The following is a 14,648-nucleotide window of genomic DNA, read 5'->3' as shown; positions in this document are numbered from 1 at the left end:
TCACGATGTCTATTTATTCCCCACACATTATGCTCGTCACCACGGCTAGCACTCAGGAGTTGGGACACATCACTAGACAAGCGCCTGACTGCGGGTGGCCCACCTCCCTACCGGTTCCTACAACACACACGGCACTGTGACTACCTCGCCAACCGCTGACACCCCCAGAAGCCGCCAAGGACCCAGGCGGCTCCTCCCCACCCGGCCAGGGCCACTGGGACACCCACGCAGCCGCCGGCCCTGGGTCGCCCTCCTGAGAAGCAACTCTGGTGGCCGCCTCGCAACCTCAGGCCAAGACAGGCGGCACAGAGGCCCCACGACCCCACCCTGACCAGGCGGAGAGCCCGCTGGGCAGGCGGACACCTGTGGGCAGAGGGCAGTGGCTGGGACATGGACAGGTGGGGGCAGGCTCGGGCGCTGGGCCAAGGTCATGAGAACACCACATGGTCCAGCGGTCCTGGGCCCTGGGAAGGAGGATGGAGATCAGACAAGCGGCCGTCAAAATGCTTGATTGGAAGAAAAGTCCCAGAAATGGGTCCTGCGCACCCAAGACGTGGGCTCCCACCGGGCGCGGGGCGATGGAACCACCTTCTAGGAACCCACGACTGGAGTCCCTCCTGCGAGAGCCAGGCCCAGGGCCGGGCGAGGCTGGCAGTGAGCTTGTCCGAGCAGAGGCAGCGGGGGCAGCCAAGGTCCACTCAGAAAGCAGCTTCCTGTGGGCTGGGAGGCCCCTGAGATTGGACCGAGGGGGCGGGGGCTGCAGAAGGGGCTTCAAGGACACGGCATCCCCCGCGCACCGCTGCTCGGAGGGCCCGCCCCCCCACCCGGGAACAGTCTAGAAAACAGTGACTGGGTTTTGGGGGGGGCGCTGGGAGGGAGATGGGTGCTGGTCTCTGCACTCACAGCTTGCTGGCTCTGTTTCGAGAAGGGTCTGGGGGCCGTGAGAGAGTACAAAAAGGGAGGGAAGGGTGGTGGCAAACAAAAAAAAATCCGTCTTAACATGCAGGTCGAATTTCTTTCTCTCTTGGGCAGTCCAACGGGAGAAGACGGCTTCCAGGCGGCGGCAGACACGGTGGAAGGACCCGATGTGCAGGGATGGCTGGAGGGGGAACACGGGGATGGCGGTCAGGAGGTGGAGGAGGCCGTGTGGACGGGGACACAGCCACCGTCACAGGTACTTCTGGAGGCCAGGTGCGGGAGTGTTGAGGAGGGTTCTCTGGGGACGTGGTTACGGCTGATGCACACAAAACTGACCTCAGGTGCCTGCTGGTTTGTTTTTTCAAAAGAGCATTGAGGGAGGAGGGTATAACTCAGCGGCAGAGCTCGCGCTTAGCACGCACGAGGTCCTGGGTCCCATCCCCAGTGCGCCCGTTAATAAACTAACAGACGAACCTGATGACTTCCACTCAAAAAAAGTCAAAAATAAATGAATAAATAAAAAAGCATTAAGAAGACGAAGGAAAAGTACACAAAACATTAACATGTGTTGCTGTGAGTACAAAGATTAAAGTTGGTTTTGGCTGCTCTTTAATGTTTTTGCCCTTTAAAAATTTTTTAATAAAAACCATGGTTAGACGTGTGAGGACAGATGACAACAGATTAAGAGGCTCCGTCAAAGCAGCGACAGCACTGCGTGGACAGGAGCGCCGCCTGCACCCGCGACGGAGGTCACGGCCCCGGCCACTAACCAAGCCAGCCAAAGCCACTGGGGACTCTTCTGGGACACCCGGGTGTATTTTTAAGCAACCGTGTAACATCTGCTCATAGCAAAAACACCCCCAACCAACCAAGCAACCAAGCAAACAGACGATCACAAAGCCCAGGCAGGACACCCAGCATCAGCGGGAGGCGGGCGCCTCCTGCTCGAGCCAGGGGAGCAACCTGCCTCTCTGCGCGAGCCTCCCTGCGCCCGCCCGATGGGGGCTGTGGGGTCCCACCCTCCTCTGTGTGACCCGCCTGAGTGGGAAGAGGGAGGGGGAATCAGGCAGGGACTCTTGGGAAGGAGACGCTGGCCGCGGACGCCCCCTCCAGCCCCGGGACTCACGTGGGCGGTCACTCCTGCTGGTCATCATTGCTGGCACTGGGGGTCCGACTCCGGATCTGACTTCGGAGCTGCTCTATCAACTCTGGATTCTGCTGCTGCATCTGCTGAGCAAACTGCTGGCCCCTGTGGGGGTAGGGGGGGGCTCAGCCCAGGCCAGGGCACCCCCACCCCAGCCGCCTCCTCCACGTGTGCTTGAGGATGTCCGGGGACCACGCGGAGCCGGTCCCTCTTCCCTTGGGGGCTGAGCTCCACCCCACCCATGAGCCCCACTTGGCAAGTGGACTCACGCCTGGATGAGACTGGCCAGGTCATTCTGCGAGGGGCTGGTGCCGGGAGTCCCCAGAGGGTTGTGGCCGCCCGAAATCATGCCGGACATGCTGTAGAGAGAGACTTGGACCCTCGAATGGCACAACCCCCTCCCCCTGGCCCCCCAGCCCCGCCCTGGGCCCAGCCAGCTCTCTACTGCGGCCTGTCAGTTTCACCAGCTTTCCCAGGAACGTCCTTTTTGGATTAAGGACAGGGATTCTCAACGGCACAACTTTGTCCCCCAGAGACAATGGCCGATGCCGTGACACAAACGGCCACACATATGGATCCACTTATCTAAAACGTCTAGCACAGATAAACCAGCAGAGACAGAGGGGGTCTGTGGTTGTCAGAAGCTGGGGGGCCTGGGGGGTGACTGTTGATGGGAATGGGGCTTCTTTCTGGGGTGATAGATGTTCTGGAACTAGACGGTGACAACAGCTACGTGACACTGTAAACATACTTGACATCACGTAACTATAAACGTTAAAATGGCTAAAATGATGAATTGTAGGGATCTTTCACCATAAAAGCAGCTTAACCACAAACACCGGAGGAGAACGGCTGGCACTTACAGCTGCTGAACTTGGGGGCTGTTCATGAGGTTTGATGCCTGAAGAAAGAACAGATCTGTCACAAAGAGCAAAAGCTCCCAGAGCATTGTGTCGGCACCGCCCTCCTCCGTGCACTGGGACCCCCCGCTTTCCCACCCCGATCTGCTGTAAGAGACTCCAGGCACCGCGTCAGCCTTCCCAGACCCGGGACACTCCTGGAGAGTCAGCGTCCAGGTTCGCTCTGTGGATAAACACCACCACCATGGACGCCTTCCTGCACCAACTCCCATTGGGATCATCTCCTTGGGGCCCAGGTCAACGTGTGGCTAGGAAGGAAGCCAGGGGGGCGCCCCCAGGCCACAGCTCTGTCCATAATGGGCCAGAGAGCGCCCCTGGCCAGCCTCAGCCCCATCCACCTGCCCTGAGAGCGCCTGGGCATGGCTGGTGCTGGGGGTTGGGTCCTCTCTCCTGGACCGTCTGAGACCCAGTGCTCTGAGAGCCCACAGTGCAGCCTGAGGTCCCACAAGACCACCCAGGGATGGACGGCCTGTGCGGCGCAAGCTGGGTGTCTGCTCTCCGAGGACATCTTTAAGTCTCTGGCCCCAGGAGGCAGTCCTTCCTCTGCGGGGCACCGTGCCCTGCGCTGTCCCGTCTAAACCCCTGGAAGCAGGCGCATCTATACCACAAGGGGGCCAAGCTGGGGATGGAGTGGGGACGGAGATTTCCCAGGTTACTTTATCTGGCTGGGAGAGGTAGGTTCAGCTTGTCCTCTGAGCTGGGCACTGAGGGTCCAACTGGGGGCCACCTGACAGCACATGTCTGTGGTTATCTGACTGCAAATGGGGCGGGGGGGGTTACCATGCTCATGAAGCTCGGGTTGTTGAGCAGGCCTGCGATGTCAAAGCCGCCGACACCTCCTGTCTGTGGGTGAGAGAAGCCCCGGTGAGTGGGCTCTGGCTCCCAGGAACGGAGCGCTGAGGTCCCCTGTGGGGCAGACTGGGAACCCGGGCAGTCTGGACGGTGCTCCAGAGAAAACATGCGGCGCGGGCCACCCAGGGGAGCCCGACTTCCCCATTCCGACGCGCACCTGGGGTGGGGACGGCCCCTCCCGGGGCCAGGGTGGTGGTGGGGCAACCTCTGGGGACTGTCAGAGCCCGCTCAGGGTGACCTCTCACGTGCAGACTGCCCTGCAGAGCCCCTCCCCCTTGCCCAGGGGCCCCCACACCCGGCCCGGCCCTGCCCCGGTCAGCTGGCAGCCCCTGTGCCCCCACCTGGCCACCCCTCCCCTGGGAAGCACAGCACAGGCCCCTCCCTCTGCCTCCTGGCTGAGCCCGGGGCTTCCCTGTGTGACGTGTGCCCCCACCCGTTTCTTCATCTTTCACGACAGGACAGGGTTAAATGGATGCCAGGCCCCCAAGGCCGGAGACGTTCTTCACACAGTTAAGCCTGGCCTTCCACTCACGGCCGCAGGAAGCCAGCCTGGCCGCCCGCCCACAGCCCGGCCCCTGGGGGACTCACAGGACTGGGCGCCTCTCTCAGCCTCAGCTCCGCGACCTTGAGGTTGGACTTGTAGGTCTCGTTGTCGGGGTCCAGCTCCAGGGCCTTGCGGTAGTAGGCCACGGCCTCCGTGTGCTTGTTCAGACTGGACAGCGCCAGGCTGTGGGGAGACGGTGGACGTGGAGGGGGCCCCAGCAGGCCGCCTGCCCTCCCTCCCCCCAGACTGCTGGGGGTCACTATCCTCATCCAGTCTGGGCCAGGAGGTGGCGGGCGGGTGGTCACAACTCCTCCCCAGCTCCTGGCAGAGCTGAACCGCAGGCCTGCCCTCTGACCACACCTGAGTTTATCCTCTGAGAAGCCTCAGAAAGGGCTGCTCGGATCAAGGGGTGGGAACTCACCCCAGATCCCCCAGGAGGGAGGGGGCACTGGAGACGTCATAAACCTCCCAACAGTGAGACTGGAGACCGTCCCCACCGGCGACGGTGTCTGTGTGCCAGGTGGGGGTGCACCCCCAACCCCACAGGGCAGGCCCTCCCCAACCTTGCCCTCTGCCTCATCTGCTCTCTGCGTCCTTCACAATGAGCCGCTAAACGTTCCATGAGCCTACCAGTGGATCGCTGAGCCCAAGGAAGGGGTCATGGGACCCTGATTTATAGCTGGTCCCTCAGCTCAGGGAACAGCCCGGACTTGTCACTGCTGTGTGAGGCGGGGCAGAGTCCTTACCCTGTGGGGTCTGCACGACTCCAGGCAGAGAGTGTCAGAACTGGACTGCCCTGGGGACGTGAGGGGCAGGGCGGCGGCACTCACCCCATCCGGCCGTAGGCTTTGCTGTAGGACGGGTCTATGCAGATGGCCCGCTCGCAGTCCTGCACCGCCCCGGCGTAGTTGCCCAGTTTGCTGTAGGCCGCGGCTCTGCAGGAGGCAGGGCAGGGCAGTCGGGGAGCTGGGCCCTCACGGGGGGCAGCCCTGGTCTCCCTTGCTGTCAGACAGACCCGGGCTCTGCTGTGTCTGCAGGGCGCCATGCCAGCCGCGGGGGGGAGGTTCACAGGGGACACAGGGCTGCAAGGGGCAGTGGCCACAGCGCTTGGGGCCCCAGGGGCTTGGAGCCACGCCCAGCTTATGTAGCCAGGCACCTCAGTGTTATCTTTCTCATCCAAGTTTCCACCTTGTGTCTCTTCCAGTCATGGAAGGACAGAAAGGAGTCAGGCAGGAGACACAGGGAGGAGCAGCTGGGCTGGGCGGTCGGAGGGTACAGGGATCCCTCTGTCCAATCTGTACCACTTCCCTGTGACTCTAGATTTGTCTCCCAGGAAGCATTTAAAAACAGAGCCCAAAGCACAGAGTGGCTCCCCTTGGGTGGGGGGACAGGCTCGACCGGCCCCCACCTCTCTGATGCCTGGCCACTCCCACGGCTACTCCATCCTCGGCCCTCTTCCCACTCTGAGCCCCCCGCCCTGGCACATCCTTTATGGGCAGGCCCGGCATGACTCTCACGGTCAGTGGTGACGCCACCACAGGCACCGTACCCGAATCCTGGGGCACCACCCCGTCCATGCAGACACTTGCTGCTTACCTTCGGCATCCCTGATGCTCGGCCATACCTCGCTGGCTGGGCTGTCACACACCTTGGAACCAACACCCCTCCCATCTGCCTGGGGATGTGCAGCCCGGCCCGCACCTGTTACAGAAGTAGACGGCGTTGGCAGGGTTCAGCTCGATGGCTTTCCCGTAGAAGTGCACGGCGGCCTCAAAGTTCTCCGCCTTCATCTGCTCGTTCCCTGAAGAGAAAGGGGAGACGTTCCATCAGACCCCGAGGCCTGGGCTGTCACTCCTAGCTCTCCCGGCTTCTACATGAAGGTGTGAGACGTTGAGCGGCAGGATGCGGGCTGGTGGTGCTGGCATGAGGAGGAGGGTGAGGTTTGCATCCAGCGCGGGCCCGGCCTGACCCTCACTGTGTCACTGCTCTGGCCATGGTATTTGGGAGCCTAAGTCGCAAACACTGTCACTTCTGCTCCTTCCTTCAGAAACAGTCCTGTTTTAACTAATGTAAGTCAAGTACCATGAAACTCACACTACGAAAGTGCACAACTCGGTGGTTTTTAGTACACTCAGAGTTGTCCAACCCTCACCACTATCTAATTCCAGAACATTCCATCAGCCAAAATAAAGCCCCGTCCCCATCAGCATCCCCCCAGCCCCTGACAGCCAGGAGCCCCCTCCCTGTGTCTGTGGACTGGCCTATTCTGGACGCCTCACATCCATGGATTCACACGCTGTGTGTCCTCCTGTGCCTGCTTCTCTCCCTGAGCATCGCGCTCTCAGGGCCCGCCCACGTGGGAGCGGGTGTCAGGGCTGCTCTCCTTCTCATGGCTGAGTGATGTCCCGCGTGTGGAGGGCCGTGATGTGGGCATCGCTCATCAGCTAAGGGGCTCCAGAGCCCAGGACCAGCTGGCCTCCACCCTCCCACGCCATCTACAGGCCAGGTGGGCAAGGTGCCCGGAGGCCTCTTACCTTCTGTTTTGAGGCGCTCCGCCTCGGCCGAGTCCTCCTCCGAAGGGGGGCTTTGCCGTGGGCTCCTCAGGTCCTGCGGCAGCTCCTGGCCCGAGTGAAGGCCAGCTGTTTGAGGGGCAGCAGGAAACCACCGCCTCCTCCTTCCAGCCCAGCACTTCTGGCCTCCCCCCCCAAGGACAGCCGAGCCCCGAGGGAGAGCGTCTCAGGCCCTCGGCGCCCAGCATCCCGGGAGAGGACGCGGCCTGGCCCGGGCACTCAGGTCTCAGCGCCAGAAGCCCCAAGACTCACCCTGCCCGCCACGGCTGCTTCGAAGATTTCTGGCAGAGTCTGAGGGAGCGCGAGGTCGCTGTCCTCCACGGTCACCCCGAAGGCAGTCTCCAGGCACTGGATTGCAACTGCAAGGGGACAAAGGTGTGCTCTTCTGAAACCGACCCCCAGTTTACGGCTTTGGAGGACAGCGCTGCCACTCTCTCTCTGGAGCGCGTTCGCTGAGGCCTCGGGACGCATCAGGTCCCACCTATCCCCACAGGAACCTACAGGTCCTGGTTTTGATTCCAGGAGGAACTCAGGACGGACATGCCCCTGGAGCTCTGAGAGCAGAAAGGAGGGAAGATGCTGTCCCCTCCCAGCGGGGCTCAAATGGTGACATCAGGGTTCTCTGTGGGGCCACAAAGCTGCGGCCGCCTGGCTGGGGGCCTCGGGGGCTCAGCGCGACCTGGAGCGCCTCACGACAGGTGAGGTGCTTGGGTCGCTCTGTCTGGCTCTCGGGGAATCTGGCCAGAGCCTGAGGCTGGCCCGCCCTGTCTGCATGACCGGCGGCTGCATGATGGCGCACAGGACGGCAGGGCCAGACCCTGCAGCCGCCCACCCACCCCAGAGGCTTAGGTCCCCATAGGGCCCACCACTGGCCCTCTGCTCCACCCCAGGACACCAGGGCCGCCTCCTCTGGGGGTGGGACCCTCTCAGCCCCGGGCCCTGACTCCACAGTCACTCCACCCCCAGAAGAAGCCCCAGCGATGGGTCCTCAGCCCGACCCTGGGCTCCTGTTCACAAAGACCTGTGGGGAGGGGGAGGAGGAGGAGGTGGTGAGCGGCACGCTGAGGACTGTCAGCTCAGCTGAGCAAGGCAGAGGCCCTCCCCGCCGGGCGGGGACGAGGTTCCTGGGACAAGGGTGCAGAGGACTGGGTGCCTGAGGATCCTAACCCTGGTTAGCCACCCCTGCCGTGCAGCCAGGTGCCCAGCGGGCTGGCAGCAGGTCTGGCCCAGGCTCATGAGCCTTTCCCCTTTGACTACTACAGACACACACGATGGGGGTGGGGTGGAGAACCTTCTGGAATTGCACTTCCACTTAAGTGGAGATAAAGAAGATACCTGTAGGAGGCCCAGGGAGGTGCAGCCCTGTGCGGGGGAGAATCCTGGGTGGGAGCAGGACAGGCTGCTCCCTGCGCCTGCCTGGGGCTCAGTGGCCTCACCTGGGACAAGGATGCAGCTGGCACCTCGGGCTGGTCAGATGTGCCAGCCCATCACTCCCACCCGTGACAGGCTGAGGTGCTCATGAGGGGTGGGAGGGAGATTGGGAGCTGTGGGGGGCTCGCATCCTGGTGGCCTGCACGTACCTTCCAAGCTCTCCTGGGCATCGGATGAGAGCCCCCCGTGCCGGAGCTGGTCATGCAGGAACCGGATGATGGCGTAGGCCAGGCGCTTCTTATTATCCATTTTGAAATGGAAAGAGATGAGGCCTGGGGTTTCAGGACCTGAGGACGTGGACAAGGGGGTGAGGACAGGACAGCCGCACAGGGGGCCTCTCTGCCCCCGCCCCAGCCTGCTCCAGGCCCTCCAGGACCCTCAGGAGCCACTGTAAACTCACTGGCTAATTCACCTGCCTAACAGTGAGGCAGAAACGTTAAGTATCCCCACTTCACAGATGAGAAGCCCAGAGCCCCTCACACTCCCACCTGATTCTAACCCAGGGGTGATGCAGCCCTGGGCCTGGTGGGTGTCCCTCTTCACCAACTGGGCAGGGCTGGAGGGTGGTCCCCAGGCACACGGAGGGCCGGCCACAGCCACACCTGTTGCTTCTCTGTGCCTGGGACACCAAAACGGTCCAACAGTTTCTGAGCCCCGAACACCTGGGGGACAGACACCACCCATGTGGGTCAGACAAGGACCACTGGTGGGCCTGGGCAGACCCCAGGGCCAGAGGGCCCGGCTCCCCCGCCACGAGCTGTAGTGCTAGGCTGGGCAGGACGCTGGTGATGTCTGGGGACAGGTGTGGTCGTGACTGGGGGGCTCCTGGCGTTGCGTGCTTGGGCCGGGATGCCGCTGGGTCGAGGCGTAAACTACAGGAGCGTGGGCGCAGGAGCGGGGGGTCCGTCCCCGGAGGGCTGGCCCGGTGCCGTCCCCAGGACCACCTCCCCCTCCGGGAGGGTGCCGCACGCTTGTCCGAGGCTGAGCAGGACCGGGGAGGCTGGGACCTGTGGTGTGAAGCCTCTCGGCCCCCCTAAAATGGGGATGAGCAGTGGGATGAGCAGCCTGTGTGGCCAGGAGACCGAGGGGTGGCCTCCTGGGCGAGTTATCACCGACCGGTCGCCCACTGGCAGCAGTGAAATCAAACCGGGAGGAACAAGGCCTAACCCCCGGGCTCCGCACGCTGGCCGACAGCAGACGGGGCGATGCCAGCCCTCAGCGCTTCCGAGCCCGGGCGGGTGCAGTCAAGACGCGACGCCAGCCATGCTCAGGGCGCCTTGTTTCTGCTTCGTGGAAAACCACATCCGTAGACAGCTGCTGCTTGCAAAAGGGCAAGAAGCAGACACAAAGGGCCACGTGGCATGCGATCCCATTTATGCGAAATGTCCAAGAGCCAAGCCCACAGGCGGCGGGTTTGCGGTTGCCAGGGGCTGGGGGAGGGGACGGGGTCTTTCTGGGGGTCATGGGATGTTCCGGACTTAGTGGTGATGGTTGCACAGCATTGCGAATATACTGAAACCTATTGAATTTGATTGTACGTGAATCACATCTCAAATTTTAGAACGGAAGCCTGTCAGGCAGCTGTATTTTGGACAGCTGGACAGGGAGTTCTGCCACCCCCGGGAAGCTCTCTGGGGACAGTCATGAGCTTCCTCCCCCATTTCTGGATACAATGAGCCTTTACCAAGCAAGGGCCTTTGGCCCAAGAGCGTCCCTGGAACTGGGAGGTCTGGGATCAGGACGTGACAGAGCCCAGAGGACAAACAGCCAGTCCCAGATCCCGAGGACCTCAGGGGCGACACAGAAGGGCCCATGGAGATAGAGCGCCACAACCTGCTAGTTTTGAAGACAGTGAAGCCCCAAAAGGCCAGGAGTCTCTCCAGCTGAACCAGCTGGCAGGCGCCCAAAATGTCAACGTTCTTGTGTTTAACGGACATTTAAAATATAAACAGATGACTGTTGCCACAGATAGCATCACTCACAGCAGCCGAAAGGTGGACACAACCCAACGTCCACGGATGGATGATGGACAAACACATGTGGTCCTCCACACGGTGGACCATCACTCAGCCTTAAAAAGGAAGGAGATTCTGACACCTGCTACAAGACAGATGGACCTGGGGGCATGAGTGATGCTCAGTGAGAGAAGCAGACACAGAAGGGCAGATACGGTCTGATTCCACTCACAGGAGGTCCCTGGAGGAGTCACATCCACAGAGACAGAGAGTAGATGGTGGGGCTGGGGCTGGGAAGTGGGTGTTTCATGGGGACAGAGCTTCAGTTTGGGAAGATGAGAAAGTCCTGGAGATGGTGGTGGGGATGGTGGCACAACAGTGTGAATGTGCTTAACGCCGCTGAGCTGTGCTCTCACAAGTGGTTAGGATGGTGAACTATACCACACCTATTTTACTGTAATTAATGGTTCCTTCTGTGGGGGACTGTGCACTGTAGGGTGTTTAACAGCATCTCTGGCTTCTGATGTCCTCTGGGAGCGGGGGATGGGGTGAGGGTGGGGGGCAGAACCACCCGGGGCGACACCCCCCAGGGTTAGGAGTTTCCACTGACAGCAGGAGACTTCCACACTCATCTAACCTACTGTGGTCCCAGAGTGCCACACATACTTAAGTACACACCTGAGTGGGAGAGGGAGGAGGTGACTCAGACACTGGGGGTCACCCTGGTTTAAACATCTGATCTTGGGGTAGTTTATCCTGGTGTGTAGTGTGAGCAGGGATCAAACTCGATTTTTTCCCAAATGATGAATGCAGGGCCCGCCCCCTCAGCACCACTGACACCGAGGCGGGGTCACTCTCTGTGCTGGGGGGTAGCCTGGGCACCGTGGGGTATGGAGCAGCATCTCCGGCCCCCTCTTCCATTGGTGACAACCACAAAGGTCTCCAGACATCCCCAAGTCACCCCTAGTTGAAAGTCACCGATCAACGCTGCATGGGAAAAACAAAGGTCACCACAGGTAGGGTTTTCTGTCCACATGACTTTGCTGCAAACTTTCAGCAAATCTTGTGGGTTTCAGAACTGCAGGTCAGGGACCGTGGGTCCACGATGAGGACCCAGCACCTGCACAAAACCGCTGGAGGCCCTTCATCCCCGGCCTGCCTACTCCTCACTTTGCCGGCCCAGCCCAACACGAGGACCTGCTTTTTCCCGATGGCCACTGGGCTCTGGGGTCTTGGGAACAGTCCTGACTTGTCAGGCTTTGGCTGCTGGACAGAACCCTCGGAGGGCCCAGGCTTCCCGCGAACAGCGAGGGCCCTGTGAGGCTCAGACCCGAGGTGCGGGTCTGCAGGCGCAAGCCCGGCCGGGGACAAACGCCAGCCGCGGGTCCCCGTGCCAGTGCCTCTCTGTGCCTGTGGGACCCCTGCCGGCTCTCAGCCCACCTTTCATCATCTCATTAAAACCTCCCAACCGCGATCCCTTTTACTTCCCTGCGCACAACCGACCATTCAAAGGAAAAACAGCAGGTCTCACCAACATGAGTGACCCGGCCTCCAGGTAGGAGCACCCTTGCTCTGAAGGGCTCCCACCCCTGCAGGATGCCCCACCCCGCCGCCACCCCAATTCCAGCTCTCCTCACAAGCACGCAGGTGTGCAAGCTAGTCCTCTCTCCCCTTCCAGGATACCACAGGTCCCGGACAAACACTGCCCCAAGAGCAAGAACTCGGCTTCAGCCCGCTCCCCATAGCACAGCCGTGCTTCCTTCTCAGATGCTGGCAGGCCGTCACCCCCACAGACCCTGGGCACACGAGGCCCCTCCCAAACCCGCTGGTTCCGCTCAACACAACTGCTCCCACCGTCTGGGAAACACCTCCTCCTCCTCAGCACCAAGCTAGAAGGTCATCTCCCCAGACGGTGGGAGGCCTCTTTTTGGGGGGGCAATTAGGCTATTTATTTATTTGTTGTTTTTAATGGCAATACTGGGGTTTGAACTCACAACCTCATGCATGCTAAGCACGCATTCCACTACTGAGCTATATCCTCCTCCCAAGGACGGCCTCTTCTTCCAGCAAAGCCCACGTCCCAGTCTTGCTTTTGGTTCAGCCTCTCTTACGAGGCTTCCCAACTCTCTCCTGGCCTGCTCACCCCTGCCCCCCCGGACCATGAGATGTTGGACAAATCTCCTCCTGCTGGGACCCCAGCACTCAGCGGTCCCTATGCATTCAGGAAAACCTTGGGTCCTGGTCGAGTTCAAAGCCACATGACCGAGTTCCTGGGGGGGGGTGCATTTCGCTTGGGTCTCAGTTTTCTCTTTAGCAGAGGAGATAACAAACCTTGTGACTTGCCTACCTCCCCTCTGTTCCCTGTATGCTATCCCCCTCACTAAGCAGGGGCCGCTGGGTCCAGCGTGGGGTCTCAACCATAAAAAAAAAAAATGCAGAAACAAGTAAGACTACATCTTTCAATCCCAGGCAGAGCTTAACCTCACTTAGAGCCACTTGCCCTTCCAGGAAGACTGAACTATAAACCTCAGGAAATCCTCAGAGTGCCCAGGACTCTCCAGGCCCTGAGCTGAGTGTTAGACACACAACAGCTTATTTCACAGGTCAGCAAACATTTTCTGGAAAGGATCTGAGGGAGGACATCCAGCTTCCCAGGCCACAGGTGACATGTATGGGATTGGGTGGTCTGTGTTCCCACGCAACCTCATTCACAGAAACAGGCTGCAGTGGGATTTGGCCCCCGGGCTTACGGTCCCATTCTACAGAACAAGAAACTGAGACTCAAAGAGATGGGGGGCACCACTCCAGGCCAGCTGGCGAAGATGCAAATCAGTAGCCTTGAACCTGCAGCTGATTCCAGAGCCTCAACTCCAAAGTGCCCTCTCACCCCACAGAAGTAGGCACCCACACAAAACTTGGCACTTGATTTCCTGGCAGTTCACACGCCCTGCCGCCTGTGGAGCCCATGGCTGAAGAATCACTAGTCCAGGGTAGTATTGAACTTGGGCACTATGAACGTTTGGGGCTGGACCGTTCTCTGTGGGGGCATCTTGGGCATTGTGGGGTGTGGAGCAGTCTCCTTGCCCTATCCACTGGATGCCAGGAGCCCCTCAGCTGTGACAGCCACAGATGTCCCCAGACATGGCCCAGCGTCCCCTGAGAGGACAATTCACAGGTCTAGGGAGAGGAAAAGCAGACAAAACAAATAATCAGAGAGAAACAAAAGAACATGGGGACACCACTCAGCAGGGATGTAGTATGGGCACATGTTTCTTGGCCCCTAATATTAAAAAAACTAGCTGTTCTTCAGGAAGCTCTAGAAAAGTAGCAGGAACTGATTAAAGAATGTTCCCCATGTATTTAACCTCACAAGGACCCTAAGAGGCATACACTGCTACAGTCCCGATTGTAGGACGAAAGGGGAGCAGGAAAGAGGGAGCGAGCGACTTGTCCAAGCTTACAGAGTAAGCCTGTCAGAGGTGGAGGAGCGGCCCTCAACCCGACTTCTCCCACCTCGAGCACAACACGCAGAAGACCCTCCGTGTGAATTCAGACTAACCACTGCTGACCCCTTTGAGCCCCGACTTGGCGCTGGGGGCCCTGTGGCTTTAATCCTCCCGGGAAGCCCCCCAGCCCAGGAAGGGACTGTGACGACGCCCGTTTTACAGAACGGGGGCAACTGAAGCTCCGAGAAGCCAAGAGGCGGGCCAAGGTCACCCAAGTGGGGAGTGGCGGCGATGGGACAAGAGCCCCGACTTGAACCTCACGAATTGGGGCCCCCAATTCAAAAGGACCGTGTTTCCAGGAAGCAGCCCTCATCCAGCGAGCGCTCACGACGTGCGGGGCACTTTACCTCCCGCGGTCCACATACAGGCCTGCGAACACGCATTCCTGGGGCCTGGGGTCCGCGCGAGGGAGACCTGGGGCCGGCAAGGGCCTGCCAGACGCCGCCCGGCCTCAGTTTCCCCCCGCGCAGCCCACTCACTGCACCCTGCGGATCGCAGCCACTCTGGCCCCAGACCGACGTCCTCTTACAGGCCCTGGAGCCCCCGGACTCCCGAAGCGCGGGCCTCAGGCCTGTGCGGCTCAGCGCCGAGCCCCTCACTCACCTCTCAAGCAGCCAAACCCCGACCCACCGACGGCCGCGCCTGCGCACCGCGGCGCCGCCCGGCCCCGCCCCCCCGCCGGGACGCCTGCGCGGAAGGAGCAAGCGTCCGCCGGCGCTCATTCTGCGCAAGCGTGCCAGTTATCGAGGCAGGAGTGAAAGGAAGTGACGCAATTTAGAAGCCGGGCCGAATTGGTCGTTAAGGCAAC

The 14,648-nt window shown here is 60.7% G+C and overlaps 1 protein-coding gene across 2 annotated transcripts; it reads right to left on the bottom strand.

The window, feature by feature from the left end:
- SGTA (small glutamine rich tetratricopeptide repeat co-chaperone alpha) lies at positions 1-14,575 on the bottom strand. 2 transcript variants are annotated; one of them, XM_072948029.1, is made up of 13 exons: positions 14,444-14,530; positions 8,868-9,041; positions 8,529-8,666; positions 7,201-7,307; positions 6,913-6,997; positions 6,080-6,179; positions 5,209-5,313; positions 4,423-4,561; positions 3,763-3,825; positions 2,926-2,963; positions 2,332-2,421; positions 2,045-2,167; positions 1-1,099 (listed from the first exon to the last, which is right to left on the bottom strand). In XM_072948029.1, exons 3-12 carry the CDS (start codon positions 8,626-8,628, stop codon positions 2,053-2,055), a joined length of 942 nt encoding a protein of 313 aa, XP_072804130.1. In that variant the 5' UTR covers positions 8,629-8,666; positions 8,868-9,041; positions 14,444-14,530; the 3' UTR covers positions 1-1,099; positions 2,045-2,052. The 2 variants fall into 2 exon arrangements, with proteins under 2 accessions (XP_072804130.1, XP_072804129.1); XM_072948028.1 differs by lacking the exon at positions 8,868-9,041 and having other exon boundaries at positions 14,444-14,575.
- Between the last annotated feature and the right edge of the window lie 73 nt (positions 14,576-14,648).

This window comes from Vicugna pacos, chromosome 22 (genome assembly GCF_048564905.1).
Source record: "Vicugna pacos chromosome 22, VicPac4, whole genome shotgun sequence".
In the NCBI taxonomy this organism is placed as follows: Eukaryota; Metazoa; Chordata; class Mammalia; order Artiodactyla; family Camelidae; genus Vicugna; species Vicugna pacos.
Note: the sequence above shows the minus strand (reverse complement) of the source record. Positions and strands in the feature narration are given on the sequence as shown.

Bases quoted from the DNA above. Each gene is read 5' to 3' on its own strand.
- SGTA (XM_072948028.1), bottom strand. From the start codon at position 8,628: ATGGATAATAAGAAGCGCCTGGCCTACGCCATCATCCGGTTCCTGCAT. The intron at 7,308-8,528 runs GTACGTGCAGGC...GTCCCCTTGCAG, and splicing joins TGCCCAGGAGAGCTTGGAAG to TTGCAATCCAGTGCCTGGAG. The intron at 2,422-2,925 runs GTAAGTGCCAGC...CTCTCTCTACAG, and splicing joins AGCCCCCAAGTTCAGCAGCT to CATGTCCGGCATGATTTCGG.